Source organism: Alosa pseudoharengus, unplaced genomic scaffold, assembly GCF_046254945.1.
Source record: "Alosa pseudoharengus isolate Yale_2024_CS ecotype anadromous, Long Island Sound unplaced genomic scaffold, YU_APseudo_1.1 YU_APseudo_1.1_scf_1, whole genome shotgun sequence".
Lineage (NCBI taxonomy): Eukaryota > Metazoa > Chordata > Actinopteri > Clupeiformes > Clupeidae > Alosa > Alosa pseudoharengus.
Genome location: NW_027468564.1, coordinates 10,659,345 through 10,677,504, shown reverse-complemented (window position 1 = coordinate 10,677,504; position 18,160 = coordinate 10,659,345). Strand labels below are relative to the sequence as shown.

The 18,160-nt window shown below is 38.1% G+C and overlaps 1 protein-coding gene across 3 annotated transcripts in view; it reads right to left on the bottom strand.

The window, feature by feature from the left end:
• The window catches only part of LOC143136585 (uncharacterized), a 43,252-nt gene extending 41,456 nt beyond the window's left edge, over positions 1-1,796 (bottom strand). For all 3 annotated transcript variants that reach the window (XM_076297303.1, XM_076297309.1, XM_076297297.1), the window contains exons 1-2: positions 1,518-1,796; positions 520-609 (exon numbers count right to left, since the gene is read on the bottom strand). In XM_076297303.1, coding sequence (XP_076153418.1) covers positions 520-609; positions 1,518-1,607 — 180 coding nt within the window. In that variant the 5' untranslated portion in view covers positions 1,608-1,796. The remainder of the gene's footprint in view (positions 1-519; positions 610-1,517) is intronic.
• Between the last annotated feature and the right edge of the window lie 16,364 nt (positions 1,797-18,160).

Sequence of the window (18,160 nt, the reverse complement as noted above, 5' to 3'; positions counted from 1 at the left end):
CAGCTACTTTGCGAGTAGTTCAACTGAGAAGAATGGGTGAATTTGGACGCACTTTCTTGCCGTGCAGCGTGCGCTGTCACTTTCTCCACTGCGTAAAAGAATTAATTTGCGCTGTGAATGCTAAGATTGTTTTGACAGGCCATAGGCTAAATATTAGTCGGACGCAAAGCAGAATATTGAAAGAAGGGTGCACCAAGGCCAGTAAACCTCTGATTTTCAAAGGGGCATCACGGCCAACGCAAGGGGCATCACGGTCAACGCAAGGGGCATCACGGCCAACGCAAGGGGCATCACGGCCAACGCAAGGGGCATCACGGCCAACGCAAGGGGCAACGACGGCCAACGCAAGGGGCAACGACGGCCATGGCCGTCGGGGCCGCCGTGAAATTCCTACCCTGGTTATGACTATTTTCTGTGTGTGTCTGTGTATGTAGGCTGTATATAGATGGGGTCCATCACCACTGAAGACTGGTTTAATAATGTAGCTATGGCTATTCTGTGTGTGTGTGTGTGTCTTACCTGTAATGCTTGTGTGATGCACCTAGTGGCTTTCTCCAGGTCAATGCAGGCTTGTCTGCGTGTGTCCATATGTTGACCGAGCTCACTCATCTACACACACACACACACACACACACACACACACCAAAAGTGCAGGCTTCTGTTACTATTACAACATAAGCAACAGACCTCCAAAAGCTCAAAGCTGCCATACTAAATAAGCCAACACATCTACCATACTAAATAAGCCAACACATCTACCACAAATACTCTGACAGACAGAGGCAGATGGGGACACAGGCCACCAGAGCTGTGATGTATTATTCTTTCACACAAACTTCCGTCACAGACCACTTGGAGGTGCAAACAATATGGGATTTTGGCTGATTTAAGCATCAGTTAACCTCGAAACAGGCACTTTACTTAGGATAGACAATAGCATACATCATGGGAGTGATTAAAGTAAAAAAATCTAGACTAGAGTAAGTCAACATTTGACGCCTCCGATATGTTTAGTGTTCTAAAGACCTCAAATAGCCCGTTATGGTTATAAATTGATAGCGAGACAGAAGTGAACGCGCATGGATGGCTATAAAAGCCGTGCTTTTCATTATACAACTAAACATGAAATACTTGTATAACCCTTCAGCCAGCTCAGTGGGCAGTGGCGATGCAGCATTTTTTTGCACCTCCAACAGCACTGCGTAGCCTACCTGGTTACCGCCCAAAAAACCCCACAAATGCCCGTATGTTTGTGTGTCAGCACGAAACGTCTTCAAGTATGATTGTTTTCTTAACCAAAAACGAGCGTTTAAACGTTACGTGGATTTGATGTTGGCCGATTTATTTAGGCTATAGCTTATTTTAAGTAATCTATATGACATTGCATCTGAAGAATATTTGCTGCCTCATACAAAACGTAGCCTACTTGTGCAAGGTCGGTCATTGTCAATTGGCCAGAAACGCCAGATAGTGTCTGTCGTTCAAACATTTTACACAAGCAGGAGCGTGACTCCCACCTTTTTAGTTCCGACTCCTTCAAGCCTCGCGGAATCGGTGTGGTTTGACGGGTGCATTCGCTTCAGGTGCGAGGTCGAACCCTGCTGCATGTCGTCGTAGACAATAATAAACTTAAATACTGACTTGAGAAAAAGAAAGACTGCAACGTCCCCAATGACAGAATGGACAAATGATCTGTATACAAAGACAAACAGTTTTCCTTCCGAAATATCTCAGCATTAACCACTCAACAAACGCACTCTTTCTGAGTGTTTGTCGTTTGTTTTGTTTTTCTTCTTCTACCGACGAAATGTTTACTCGAGCTTGGATGCTTCGCGCCCTCTAGCGTCTAGGATGAGACATAGCATATCAATGTTGTGTTGGTTTTCGCAAGTTTGACAGGACTAGCATTCTACCGTGTCTGCTGTAAAACACGATCCTTTTTTATAACAAATTCAATACACACGTCAATGTATGAAATATGGAAAAAATAATCAAGTCATTAAACACAAATAATAGTGTGAGTGATTCAAGTTTTGTCAAGTTCAATTTTTGATCCAAGTCAAGAAGTTATTTAATTAGTGTACTGTATTTCAATGATTCAATTATTTGTACAAATCATTTTCATAGTTACAAAGAAGTGATACACCCATATAGAGGGTGCTAAGCACCCATGGTCCATAAAAACAGCCAAACTGCAGTTTCATAGAAATTACCTGGGATTGACAATAAAAAGCTTCAGCAGATTTTTGTTTCATATGTTCAGATGTGTTCAAAGGCAAACTGTCTTTGCATCCAAACTCTTAATAAGGAAAAGTGGATTCCATTGTTGTTGCAGGTGATTTCATGTGTGTATATGGAACATATTATTATTATTTGTTTCATTATATTATGTGTGTATATGGAAATATTTTTTGTTCATTATACATATTATTATTCCCTAGCCAGAAACCCTGGATGAACAAAGAAGTTTGCCTTCTCCTCAAGGCGTAAGCAGCTTTCTGGTCGGGAGACCAGGAGGCCTACAGCTCAGCCAGATCCAACCTGAGGAAAGGAATATCCAGGGCCAAACACATCTACAGCTCAGCCAGATCCAACCTGAGGAAAGGAATATCCAGGGTCAAACACATCTACAAGAAAAGGATTTTAGAGCACTTCAACTCCTCCGACCCCCGACATATGTGGCAAGGTCTACATACAATCACCAACAAATCCCCTTGCAACTCTTCCCTACCCTCCTCTACTTCCCTCCCAGACGAGCTGAACTACTTGCTCGATTTGACCGGGAAAACAAGGAGGCAGCCTTCAAGTCAGCTGTTTCACCGGACGAGGACACACTCCAATTTTTCACGTCAGATGTCTGCGACATCCTGGGCAGGATGAATGCTCGGAAAGCTGCTGGCCCTGATGGAGTGAACTCAGAGGAAATGGAGGTTGACTCCAGATTCCAGTATATATACCCTCAACATGTCTCCTTTTTTCTTCTCTTCTCCTAATTTCAAACATCTTTTCAGATGCAAGAGTGCAGTAACAGCCTGGGAGTTCCTATGAACTGCATCTTCCCAGTGAAGAACTACCATGAGGAAATCGACCTGAATAAAGATGTGAATGCACTTCTACTGTCTGCACTGACACACATCCTGGATTTGGCCAATGATTATGTGGAAGATAAGAAGCCTCCTGCTCCTGCCAACATGAAGAGCAGCAGTGATCATCAGCAGAAGTCTACCCTCTACCCTGACCTGACACATTAACTACCATCACAATCTGAAGAGCAGCAGTGATCATCAGCAGAAGTCTACCCTCTACCCTGACCTGACACATTAACTACCATCACAATCTGAAGAGCAGCAGCAGTGATGATCAGCAGCAGTCTACCCTCTACCCTGACCTGACGCATTAACTACCATCACAATCTGAAGAGCAGCAGCAGTGATGATCAGCAGCAGTCTACCCTCTACCCTGACCTGACGCATTAACTACCATCACAATCTGAAGAGCAGCAGTGATCATCAGCAGCAGTCTACCCTCTACACTCTAAAAAATGCTGGGTTATTTTTTCAACCCAAACGCTGGGTTGAGGCTGTTGGGTCATTTTGTTTGGTTGTTTTTACTCATATTGGGTCATTTCTGTAACCCAGCTTGCTGGGTTGATAGTTTATCACTGCTGGGTTGATAGTTTAGGGCTGTGCTCCCTCCTGTCCCCCACCTGATGTGGAGTACACTACCCAGCACCAGGGTGACTTCAACACAGCTGCATAGTTATTTGAAGGTTGAGGGGAAAAAAATCGTCAGGCAGGCAGGCATATTCTTTCAACCGTCAAGTCCAGCAGCTGTCAACATGCAATAAAAATCAGGTGATTTCGGAAGGTATGTATCTGCTTTTATTTCTTAATTTATTTTTATCCAGACGGATTTTAAAAGTCCACCCAGAGACATACCCTTCGTGATATCAAGGAATATTCTGCCTGCCATTTCGTTCAGCTTCAAGCAGGTTGGCAGGTGTCATTCCACTAATATTAGCTACTGTTAAAGTTAAATCTACACAAATACAGACTCATAAAAACATAGTTCTGTATTCACTGGGTAGGAACTGCTGAACAGAAACAAAACGAACTTTTACAACGAACTACAATTAGCATACCAGCAGCTGGTAGGTAATGTTAGCAGACTTGGAAACTTTATGCTAATTAAATATGCTTCGTGGCTAACGTTTGTCAACTAGCTAACACAGTCGAAGTAGTCTCTTCACAACACGTAACTTACGATAATAATCATGCCAAACAACATCGTATTAAATCATTCAGGGTAGCCTCATATTATAGCCATGTAACTTACTGGGTGGTTCTTGGTGGTAACATTAACTTGGATTCACTAATTGAATAATGTGTTAACATTAGCTAGCTAACGTTAGCACTGCTGAACTTATGTTTGTCAGCCTAATGTTAGGCTAATGGTAATGTTGTTATCAAGCTCATCTGACATAAACGCACGTTTTGTAGGCTATTACCGGTATTATGTTTAAAACAACTCCATAATATTAGGTGGTCATGGTTTCCGAGTGTGTTGCACTAATAATTTGTCTCCTGGTGGATTTTTATGTCTGTCAATATCATTCACTGGTAATGGTTCATGCAAGTCTTGATATAAAGTTCTGTGTTAGGCTAACAGTGATTAAAATGCACTCTTTTTTTGTTTGATTGACAGGGCTGACCCCCAAAACGGACTTTGGAATCTGCCTGCCTTCATGGAAGTATCACATTTATACTAGGCTATCTATTCAAAAATAAAGAAAATTATCAAATAAATAATTGTGTCGAACTGTTTTATTTCATTGCATGGCTTTTGATGGCCATTTAATATAGACTGTTTATATCAGGCCTAAAGCTGTTAACAGAAGGTGACTTTCAAGTAAGTAAATACAAACTTTGAGTTATTAAAAGTTTGTACAAGCAGAGTATTTTAAAAATCAACCAGTAGTTTTTGGGGATTTGGTTACATAACCCAAACATTACGTAACTTTAACTAAACAGTTGTGTCAACATAACCCAACATATTGGTTAAATTTCAACCCAGTTGTTGGGTTAAATTTAGTAACCCAATTTGCTTGGTTAAGATAACCCAATGCTGTGTTGGACCACATTTTACTCAGCGGCTGGGTTGAAAACAACCCAGTTTGGGTTGTTTTCAACCCAGCATTTTTTAGAGTGTACCCTGACCTGACGCATTAACTACCATCACAATCTGAAGAGCAGCAGTGATGATCAGCAGCAGTCTACCCTCTACCCTGACCTGACGCATTAACTACCATCACAATCTGTCAGTCAGAGCCATAAATGGGTGGACTAATCATAAGAACGTCCTTGATCACAATCTTCCTACTTAATACACTATAGGCTGATTCATCATTTCTCCTCCCTTTACTTATGGGTAGTGCCCCTTCAGAATGTTACAAGGGGTAGTGCCCCTTCAGAGTTACAAGGGGTAGTGGTTATAAATCTTTACCTAGGAAATATGACACCACTTGTTGTCTTCTGACTAAATTTACAGGACAGTTCAAAGACAGATTCATATGTTGTCAATAGTCAGAAAGCATATATTTTGTTAATGATTCAGCTAGATAAACTGGTTTATTACTGGTCTTCACATAGGCTACTGTTTACAGCAGTGCACACACTAAGCACTGGGTTCTAGGCCAAAGGTGCCTGTACAATAAAAAAACAAGTCAGCAATGAATTAACATTTACATCTATTCCTTTAACATTTTACTATAGTTATATTTATCCTGACACAGTGTTCAAGTAGAACAGGTGGAGGGGAAAGGTGTCATACTGTCTGGGCCATGTTTACTATCATTCAATGGAACATGAGGTTGTTATATATTACATCATATAGCCTATCAACACTAAAAGCTAAGACAGATATTGAAATAGTTTTGTAAATTTGTTTTGCTTTATGTTTACTCACCCTTATAAAAAATAAATGTCTGTGACAAATTTGCAGCAAACCTTTGGGTGATTTGTGGGAAACAAATGTGGCAAACATCAAGTTCTGGCAATAATGAGTAGTTTGCCACTATTGGCAAATGTGTTCACCAGTGATTTGCCACCACACTTAGCCAATAATGGAAAACTTCCAGTGAACTTCTGTTGACAAACCTAATTTGCATATGACATTGCTGCAAATTTGCTGCAACATTGCCAACAATTTATAACAACTGTTTGCAAGAAACTTCATTTGTATGTGAAAATATGACCATGCTGCAAATTTGTGGCATGTGTTCCCCAAAAACCAGACATTTCTGTAAGGGCAGTGTTGGCTTCTGAAATCCTCACTTTAATATAAAAGCATGCCTTGTAAAAAAGTAATAAACATCTAAGATCACACACTTGGGATTTGTGTTCAATATTGAGTCTGGAACTTCTGTAATATTCACAATATGTACACAATAGGCCTACTTGTATACATAACAATGTAAAAATAAATGTCATAATAAAAGTCAAAGATCTAAGATGTTTCCTGCAGACAAGATTTCACACACGTGACAAAGGTGAAGTGATCATTAACACAGATTTAAACATATTTTAGCTGGTGTAGAGACAATATTTCAGAGGTCTATAGATGTCTGTGCTTTTATGCAAATAAAAAATAAAATATAAGATATTTTATAATAAAATATAACAAACATCTAATATTACCCTCACATTTTCTGTTCAATATTAACTGAATCTGGAATCTGGTTTGTTTTCGCTCCAATTTTGAAGTTGAACATCTAAGATCAGTAGCATTGTATTGAGTGCACATTTTAGAGTGGATTTGTGTTATTGTGACAAAGGTGAAGTGCTCATATTTGAGCTGGTAATTAGCCAATACAATAGAGGTCTATATACTCTGTCTGTGTATTGCCTGTGTTTCTGTGCATTTCCATAATGTGATCTCGTTTTTGCAATATTTTTATCATATTTTTGTCAGTGCACCACTTCCCCAGACAGCACTCCATGGTAACCCTGGCTATTCACTTATGTCATGGGTCCGTTGATCTCTGCTGACAGGAGCACCACAGTGCCCCTCTTATTTATGAAGGTATATTGGGTGCAAAAGTGGCGAGCACATTTAACTGCAGATTTTGCATGTGCACACTAAAGTCGTAAATGTGTAACAGTAAAGTTGAAGTTGTACATATTTTTTTATATCTTGTTAACACAAAATAGGGGCTACGGGTTCACAAATCCTTTTTACAGGTACACAAATCCTATCCTGTGAGTCACAACTTTCAAGAGTCACGCACTCGACACTTTTGCTCCAATCGTTGCAGCGCAGTAGGTGCGAAACACATTTGGGTAGATGACAAATAGCAGAATTCAGACTGTCCATGTGTCACACACTTATAAAAAATGGCAATTGTTAAGAATTGATATGGAAATGTTGTAGGTCTGGTAGGTTCAAGTTCTGTCATATTAAATTTATTGGATTTGTATTTAACTTTTGACTTAAAATAATCATCCAAACATAAAAAATGTCATATGGTGTGACTGTCCACCATGTGTGCGAACTTCCTAAAAAGCGCGTATATCCATAAAAAGTATAATTACTTTAAAGTTTTACCATGCATATAAAATAATTAGATGTTTTTTACAACCACAGAAAGTTTTGATGTTTATGCATGCTGTCCAACTAAGTTATAATCAAATATATTTTGTCCATAAAATGGTTGTCATATGGCGTGACACTATATTGTATATTTTGACCGGGCATTCATTTGGACATTATTGTTGTGAAGAGGACCCTGCTTAACCAGGAAGTAACAATAGAATGTCAGGAGTAATTGGCATGGTTAAGAGGGGAGTTCTGCTTTTTAGATTTTTATATAAAAAGCTTTGAATTGGACATCATCAAACGTGGCCAAATTTCTTATGGTGTGACATCATTTGCCTAAAAAGTAGCTATTTTTCACAAATATTCTTCATGAATTCTTAAAAAGCACTGCTGCCATGTGGTTAGTTGCATGCTAAATAATAGTTAGCTGTATTTAACTGTCTAGAAAATTAGCTTAACTGTCAAAATGTCATATAGTGTGACGCTGCATCATATGGTGTGACAGCTTTTTTCACACAAAAAAAAGTCACACTATATGACATTTCTGTCACACCCTATGACCAAATTCCATTTTTACATAAAAGTTCTTGTAAAAACATGTTTTAAATTCAGATATTATGTTTTTTTGTTAAATCTGTGATAATTGGGAAAAAATGTATCTGTACAATTAATATTTCTCATACTTTTTTCTTTTATGTTACCATGCGATGTAAGTTTAAAAAATAAATACTAAACTTTCATCTATTTTGCTGTTACACGCATACACCATTCATACAGTGACTTCAAAATTCATTGTTAATGATTTTATAGTCATTAAAAACCCTGTTTTGCTCTGACACATGGTGGAGTGGTGCAGTTAATCGTATGGCGTGACACCATGTCATTTGGTGTGACATTAAATAATGTCACAAAAAAAGACTATATAATTGAAAAATCGTTAAAACATCAATAGCACACAAAGGAAATGGTATCTGCAAGAACCTCAAGAATTTTGAGTGAGTTCTTACAAGAAATATCAGAATTAAGCTAAAATATCTGGTTACACTTAGGAGCATTCTCCACCTTGACAAAATAACTTGTTAAATGTTAGGTTTTTCTTCTAAATATTCACAAGGAAATGTTGCATATCAAAGCAAACATGATTAAAATGTACAGTGACATAAATTAAAGTAGAAAAAAGTATCTAATTTTCATTTTATTTCAAATTATTTTCACGTCACACCATATGACAATTTTAGGCACTAACATGACAAATTCACATATAAATATATATTTCACTTTTTTTTTTGAAAAAATATGTATATTAGTCAAGTTTAGAGATACAGCAACACATATAAACACTTTTTAGGGATGATATTTGAAGTTTTTTAAAATTCCTTTTTTCAGGCTTATTTGTCATCCACCCGCTTGCACATCCGTGTTTCATAATCTGAGAACATGCACAACATTCGTGCATTTGTAAACCCAAATGTGAACTAATGCATCCGAAGTTGTGCATCTGTGAAATTATTTCTCATTAATACAATTCTACAGATCGCTTTGATTTTCTTGCACGACTACAAGTGAATTGATACAAGTGCTCGAATCTGCTTCTACGAGTGACGAGTGACTTTTGCTCCTAGCTAGGTGATATAATAGGTGCAAAAAGATTTGTATGTGTGCACGTCGAGCAATCGATCGAGAAAACAAGGCGGCCGGATCTGGATCCTGGATCACGCTCAGACTACCATTGCCTGCTCATAAAGTAAGTAACCTCAGCATGTTTCCTTATCAATGAAGGACACACGATTTATAGTTTTTCTTTGCACAAAGCGAGGAAAAAAATGTTGCGGTGTGCGGTGTTAAGTTCTACGACCTTATTATTCATAATGTCTGCACAGCAAACAATTGCTAACTTGCCTTGCACTATCCAATAGTCTTCGTGCAAGATACAAGTCAGCTGTTCGAAAATTGCAGAACGATTGTGTCAGATTGTGTGTCCTAACGATTTTGGACGGGCAGTGTTATATTTCTGTACTTCTAAACTAGTTATTTATCTAGCGATAGCTAGCTTGATCTGGCACTGGAGGATTTAGCAAGCAGGTAAACTAAGCTAAACATAGCTGTCATGATAATGTAAACCAACAAACAAGATAACTTTCTTCATATTATTATCATGTAACTTACCTTATGAGCAGGCAATGGTAGTCTGAGCGCGATCCAGATCCGGCCGCCTTGTTTTCTCGATCGATTCGCTCGACGTGCACACATACAAATCGTTTTGCTCCTATTATATCACCAAAGATTGTTAAGGCGGAGCAAGATACTTCATCAGGAGCCACTTCCGGGAACCCGGATCGCACGAGGGGGGGCTCAAAATCCCCCTTTATGCAGAGCAGAGGCAGCAACTGCTCCATTGAAGTCTATGGGCATAGCTCAGAATTTTACCACATATGCTAAGGTCTTAGTTCTATAGAGTTAAGAATGTGAATTTCGGGCACGTTTTCATGATGCTCAAACCCTTGTGAACATTTCAGGTACATTTTTAGCATTTTTGAGCATTCCAGTCTGGAGAAAATTGACTTTATATCAGGTGTGCGCCGGTTATTTATGCCGTTGCTGTTGGCGGGTTGCAACGTACGCTCATCAATACGTCATCGACACGCCTCTTTATGCAGACAGGATTCGATCCCCATTTCGCGCCCATAGACAACAACTACGACGAAGTATCTTGCTCCGCCTTAACAATCTTTGATATCACCTAGCCAGGAGCAAAAGTATCGTCACTCGTAGAAGCAGATTCGAGCACTTGTATCAATTGACTTGTAGTGTGCAAGAAAATCAAAGCGATCTGTAGAATTTTATTAATGAGAAATTATTTCACAGATGCACAACTTCGGATGCATTAGTTCACATTTGGGTTTACAAATGCACGAATGTTGTGCATGTTCTCAGATTATGAAACACGGATGTGCAAATGTGTTTCGCACCTACTGCGCTGCAACGATTGGAGCAAAAGTGTCGAGTGCGTGACTCTTGAAAGTTGTGACTCACAGGATAGGATTTGTGTACCTGTAAAAAGGATTTGTGAACCCGTAGCCCCTATTTTGTGTTAACAAAATATAAAAAAATATGTACAACTTCAACTTTACTGTTACACATTTATGACTTTAGTGTGCATATGCAAAATCTGCAGTTAAATGTGCTCGCCACTTTTGCACCCAATATACCTTCATACTTATTGCCCTGTATGAAATTGTGGTCAGATAAGGAACTGCAGCTAACCCTTAAAAAGCCATTGGGACAGGAATTCCCACAGTCTGATATACATGTCGGACGTTTGGCTCGTGGATCCTAAATTAGGCACCCTGATCTAGACTGTTCATGTGTAGTCACTGTCAATAAATGTCACTCACCCTATTTGTATAAATGTACAAGTTTTACAAGAACAATACATTACATGATGACATGGGTGGTGAGACACTGACTACAGAACAGCCTTGTGTGACATTAACTCTCTGAGACCCTTGTAACAAAGATCAGTGGTGCCTGTGTGGATTGCTGGGTTTGGTGTTACTGTTAGTGGGTGGAAACATGTAATAAATGGCCCCTAAACAATGTCTGCACCCTCACCAGACACAGAACACCATATTACTGTTTCTTTAAGGAAATGAGCTCAGGGCTGAAGGATGGACTTGTTATCTAAACTGTAAAACATTTTATGACACGTTGCCACAGGAACACACTGTTCACTCCAACACTTGTAAACCAGTCCAGTCCAGTCCAGTTGCTTGTCTTTGGTGGTTAAAAGATTACGTGGTAAGTGTGTTAAATTATTTTGTTAAATAGAAATGATTTTTAAGGATGAATGTATCATTGAGTTGATAAATGGGATTTAATCAATTCTCTAAGCAAAAGCGTGTGGACTTGTTGGTTTGGAGATTGTCAAGGTAGATGTATGTGTATGCAGGAAGTGGAGTCTGATGTCTTCTTTGTAGGCTACAATATACATACTTTCCCAAACAGCTAAATACTTTCTGTAGTTAGTCAGGGAGAGAAATCGTTATTGCTGTTTGACCTAAATAAATAAAAGGGTTGAATGTTTCTGATTTCCCGCCTGTTTCCGTGTCATGTGACCCCATACTGGAATGCGTCTTTCCTCATGTCAACTCAAAACATAGAATTCCATGACTTTTTGGGACCAAGTAAGAGATTGCAGAATTAGTGCTGTGTGTCCATGGGAGTTTATTTTGTAGCAGCAAAGGAGAGGAGGGCTGACTCCAGATCAGCATGGTGACTCATACTGTGCTGAGGTCAGTGCTGTGTGTCCATGGGAGTTTATCTGGTAGCAGCAGAGGAGAGGAGGGCTGACTCCAGATCAGCGGGGCGGATCATGTAGTTTCTCTGATGTAAGTGTATATAGCTGACTCCAGATCAGTTGGGAGAAATGTAGGAGCAAGACTGTAAATCAGTAACTGCTACACAGTTCTAAAATGGCTGCCAAAGTTCAGGTGTCTTGAGTTATAGATGTTAAGATAAGTCAATTCACTACAAGGCATATATGAAGTGCGTCCAAATTCACCCATTCTTCTCTGTTGAACTCCTCGAGAAGTAGGCTACTCATCACACATGTGTCACATGAAAGAGCCTTTTCTCAGCTTTTAAACGGTGCTATAGCCACTATTTGCTGTGATAAACAGTCCGCGAGAAAAATAACTTCAAAAGATTGAATAATTATTCTCTGCGCCGATCTCCACATCCATTCGTCTTGGTGGAATATCATAGGCCTACACACTCTTCACGCAACACATGACAAACCATATATCAGAATAAACAGCAGACCTTACCGAACACAAAGGTGTAATGCATTCCCATGTATAGTTAGCTGTTCCAGAGTAATCCGGTTTTGAAATAAATTTTAGCAAAATTCAACATGGTCTTTCGGCTGCATTTCTTAAAACTGAGCTGTGCTTACATCGCCTAGATATCTGTAATTATTAGAATCAGAGAATATACAGGCAGCTCACGGTTAAGAGTTTGTCAATGTAGCCTTAATGATTTCTTTTCACAAAATGCTAAGCATGCATGTATTTAAGTTTCTTACCCCTTTAATGCATAACCTGGGTCAAAAGTGACCCGGATGACTTAAAATGTTGAATATTTTTGCGAAAAATTTATTTCATCATCCAGTATTCCATGAATTCCTCAATTAACTTGTTTTTAACCATTACATATCTTTATTTTAATTTTTCCATTCTTTATTTTTTAGAAAAAGTCGTTTATGTATCACTACCCCTTTAATGCCCAACATGGGTCAAAAATGACCCGCATTAATTTCCTATGGTTATTCATGCATACTGTACATGTGTTTATATTTGCAATATTTTAGGAATTTATTTATTTCATCAGTCAATATTCCAGATATAAATGTAATATCTTGTTTTTGATTATTACAAATCATAATTTTTAACTTTTTCCTTTTTTACATTAACAACAACACAGTTTTTTCATTACTTCCTCCAGTTTTCAGACATGGGTCAAAAATGACCCGCATTCATTTCCTATAGTTTTTCATACTAGGCTGCGTATTCCTTTGCTATATCTAGTGAAATAATGTATGTATCATTGAATATTGCAGTTCATTTTGCAGTTGTTCAGTAAAAATCTTTTTGATTACTTCAAATAATTACAAATATAGTTTTTTCTATTACTAAATCAAGTTTACAGACATATGTCAAATCTGACACCTGTGTGCACTTTTGATTAGAAGCAAAAACAAGATATATAAAACAATTACTTTGATAAAAGTATTAGGTTGTAATTGTTTTAAACACATACTATAGTTGAAATATGTGAAATACACATATTTCATCTATCATATCTCACTTTGTCACACATGACATCAATAATAACACATATTGAAATATACTATATCTGAAGTATAGAGAACTGTGATGAATGTGTCCAAATAAACTGAAGCTGATTAAGTAAAACACATGGGTACAATAAATGGCCATTTCAGCACTACATGACACTTGCAAATTACCATTACATGTTTGCCCTTGTACACACCCTTAGTGCATTGGAAACACAGCTTCCAACTTTTAGTATTCTTGGTTTCTGTGCAGCTTTAGCTCCTCTTCCACTTCACTTGTCCTTCCTCTCTGATGCCCTTTTGTGTCTCTGTTTGGTTTCCTTTTTCTACATATTTTAATTGTAAGTAATGGGTGAATCTCAATATGCCTCCCTCAGCCCTGAACCCTCAAAGACGTATCTGCCATCAGGCCAAACGTGAAATTGATTAATGTCAGTTCTGTTTTTGAGGGTTCACAACTTAGGGGGTCTTGGGATTCAGCCTATATGTGTTAGGAAGAAGGAAGTGACCTTTACACTGCTTATCCTGTGCGGCATGACAAGCTCGTTGCTTATTATCAGGGTATTGTGCAGTTAGTATATGCATCAAGTGCATCCAGTACATTGGACAAGAGCACTATGGACACATGGGCCATCTCTATCCCTGCTTTCATTAGTATGTCTACACATATATGCAGATAAATATTTCTCATGGTTCCCTGGTCCAGAGTGCTGCATTTTGTCACGCCTCAATACCAATAGCAGTTTAACTGATCAGCATCCTGATTGTATCGGTGGAGTTACTATGGATGTTCAAAATGGAACTAGGTGAAGTATTCTCATGACACATATGAAGTAGCACATGCATGAAGGGCACGTCTGACCTCCAGAGCTATATTGATATGAAAAGATGTGGGACAAAGAAACCACAGTCACAATGTGATATCAGACATGATGGTCAAAAGAAAAGGAAGAGATCTGACCAGCTACCAATGACACTAAAAGTTATAAACTGACCTATGTGCAAGGAACAAAAGTATGGTGGTAATTTGTGTGGGGCATGTAAGACATGAAATATCAGATGGTGGGGTGCCCATGTGATGGATAATTATTTCCTATTCCCAAGTGAATTAACTACACTTTTGGTGACGTTCACTTCAGTTCACAATACTATAGACATAGTACAGTCAAACATAAGTGCTATTAGTTATCTGTGTTTTTAACGTGTGACAAATTGAGAAATAAACTTGTGATATATTGCTATTTGGATTAAAACACTAAGTCTAAGAACATTATTCTAAGATTATTGTTTTAACAAAACATGTTGTTATAGTTCATTTTTATTAAAAACCAAACAAATTTGAATACATGGGTCTTTTTGGCCCACACACATAAACTTGATGTAGTAATAGAAAAGCTATGTTTGTTCAGAAAATAAGACAGGAAAAGTAAAAATAACTATATGTAGCAATCAAAAATCTTTATCTTGATAAATACAAGCAATATTGAATGATACAATAAATCACTTTCAATGAATATAGCTAAGGAACATACAAATATCTATGAAATAGATTTTGACCCACGTCTGAAAACTGGATGTAATGAAGCAAAAACCTTGTTTGTTCATAATGTTAAAGAGGAAAAATAAAAAATATGATTTGCAGTAATCACAAACAAGTTAGTTAATGGATAGCTGACCTATTGAAGGATAAAATACATATATTTGTTAAAATATTGCAAATAAAAAGACAACTATGCATGAGTTACCATAGGAAATGAGTGTGGGTCATTTTTGACCCAAGTTACGCATTAGAAGGGGTAAGCCTAGCTTGCGCATTAAAGGGTTAAAACTGAGCTGCGCTTAAATGGGTCAATGCATGATTTCATAACAGACCAAATAGAAAATAAATGTAAAATGTTAAATATAGCCTACATATCTGTACATATTAAAATCAGATTATGTAGGCTACACTAGGCTTAAATTTCCCCTAGGGATCAATAAAGTATCTATCTATCTTTCTCTATCACAGTATAGTTAGATCGATCAAGTTGGACAGTAGCACATTTTAATCATTTATATATCTGTAGTGGCTGGTGAAAGAGTTGAGTGGCTTTTTTACAGGGGGGGGGGGGGGGGGGGGGGTGTTAGTGGGTAGTGTCCCCACCAAAGCTCAGACCAAACCTACGCCCTTGGCGAAAATGTACAGAGGCTCGAATACTGTTTTGTATTTCTGCCAGATAACAAGTATCTCTGAACTGACTCCATTTCAGCCCTAGGTCACTTGAGATGACTTAGAAACATATTTGAGCCCTAGCACCAGGTCTTGTGAAACTGTGTGCAAAAGTAGATCAATATAGAATAATAAAAAATGAGTGCTTTGGACCATTATTTGCCAAGGTATGCTCATGCGTTTTGTAAAATGCCCTATGGAAACTCCCCATAGGACTTTTGGGTTCCCAAAATGCATAAACAACAATGTGAATATTGCTGTCAAAACCTCAACCCAGATTCAAACTCTTGGACAGGTGACTGTTAATTGATGCGCACCGGTGGCTGTCATCAGACGGCCTTAACGCACTTCGCCACAGAGTTGATGGCGTGTATGGGTGAATAGGAAAAAAAATAGGAAAAGCTAAAACAGATATTCAAATTGTTTTGTAAATTTGTTTTGCTTTATGTTTACTCACCCTTATAAAAATGAAATGTTTGTGACAAATTTGCAGCAAACCTTTCGGTGGCAAACATCCAGCAAAGTTCTGGCAATAATGAGTAGTTTGCCACTATTGGCAAATGTGTTCACCAGTGATTTGCCACCACACTTAGCCAATAATGTAAAACTTTGTTGACAAACCTAATTTGCATATGAAATTGCTGCAAATTTGCTGCAACATTGCCAAGAGTTTATAACAACTGTTTGCAAGAAACTTCATTTGTATGTGAAAATATGACCATGCTGCAAATTTGTGGCATGTGTTCCCCAAAAACCAGACATTTCTGTAAGGGCAGTGTTGTCTTCTGAAATCCTCACTTTAATATAAAAGCATGCCTTGTAAAAAAAGTAATCTAATATCACACACTTGGGATTTGTGTTCAATATTGAGTCTGGAACTTCTGTAATATTCACAATATGTACACAATAGCCCTACTTGTATACATAACAATGTAAAAATAAATGTCATAATAAAAGTCAAAGACCTAAGATGTTTCCTGCAGACAAGATTTCACACACGTGACAAAGGTGAAGTGATCATTAACACAGATTTAAACATATTTTAGCTGGTGTAGAGACAATATTTCAGAGGTCTATAGATGTCTGTGCTTTTATGCAAATAAAAAATAAAATATAAAAATATAACAAACATCTGATATCACCCTTACATTTTGTGTTCAATAATAACTGAATCTGGAATCTGGTTTGTTTTCGCTCCAATTTTGAAGTTGAACATCTAAGATCAGTAGCATTGTATTGAGTGCACATTTTAGAGTGGATTTGTGTTATTGTGACAAAGGTGAAGTGCTCATATTTGAGCTGGTAATTAGCCAATACAATAGAGGTCTATATACTGTGTATTGCCTGTGTTTCTGTGCATTTCCATAATGTGATCTCGTTTTTGCAACTCATTTGAAAATGATGTCACTTTAGATTACACTGAGATGCATCATATTTTTGTCAGTGCGCCACTTCCCCAGACAGCACTCCATGGTGGTAACCCTGGCTATTCACTTATGTCATGGGTCCGATGATCTTTGCTGACAGGAGCACCACAGTGACCCTCTTATTGCCCTGTGTGAAATTGTGGTCAGATAAGGAACTGCAGCTAACCCTTAAAAAGCTGTTGGGACAGGAATTCCCACAGTCTGACATACATGTCGGACGTTTGGCCCATGGATCGATCCTAAATTACGCACCCCTGATCTAGACTGTTAATGTGTAGTCACTGTCAATAAATGTCACTCACCCTATTTGTATAAATGTACAAGTTTTACAAGAACAATACATTACATGATGACATGGGTGGTGAGACACTGACTACAGAACAGCCTTGTGTGACATTAACTCTCTGAGACCCTTGTAACAAAGATCAGTGGTGCCTGTGTGGATTGCTGGGTTTGGTGTTACTGTTAGTGGGTGGAAACATGTAATAAATGGCCCCTAAACAATGTCTGCACCCTCACCAGACACAGAACACCATATTACTGTTTCTTTAAGGAAATGAGCTCAGGGCTGAAGGATGGACTTGTTATCTAAACTGTAAAACATTTTATGACACGTTGCCACAGGAACACACTGTTCACTCCAACACTTGTAAACCAGTCCAGTTGCTTGTCTTTGGTGGTTAAAAGATTACGTGGTAAGTGTGTTAAATTATTTTGTTAAATAGAAATGATTTTTAAGGATGAATGTATCATTGAGTTGATAAATGGGATTTAATCAATTCTCTAAGCAAAAGCGTGTGGACTTGTTGGTTTGGAGATTGTCAAGGTAGATGTATGTGTATGCAGGAAGTGGAGTCTGATGTCTTCTTTGTAGGCTACAATATACATACTTTCCCAAACAGCTAAATACTTTCTGTAGTTAGTCAGGGAGAGAAATCGTTATTGCTGTTTGACCTAAATAAATAAAAGGGTTGAATGTTTCTGATTTCCTGCCTGTTTCCGTGTCATGTGACCCCATACTGGAATGCGTCTTTCCTCATGTCAACTCAAAACATAGAATTCCATGACTTTTTGGGA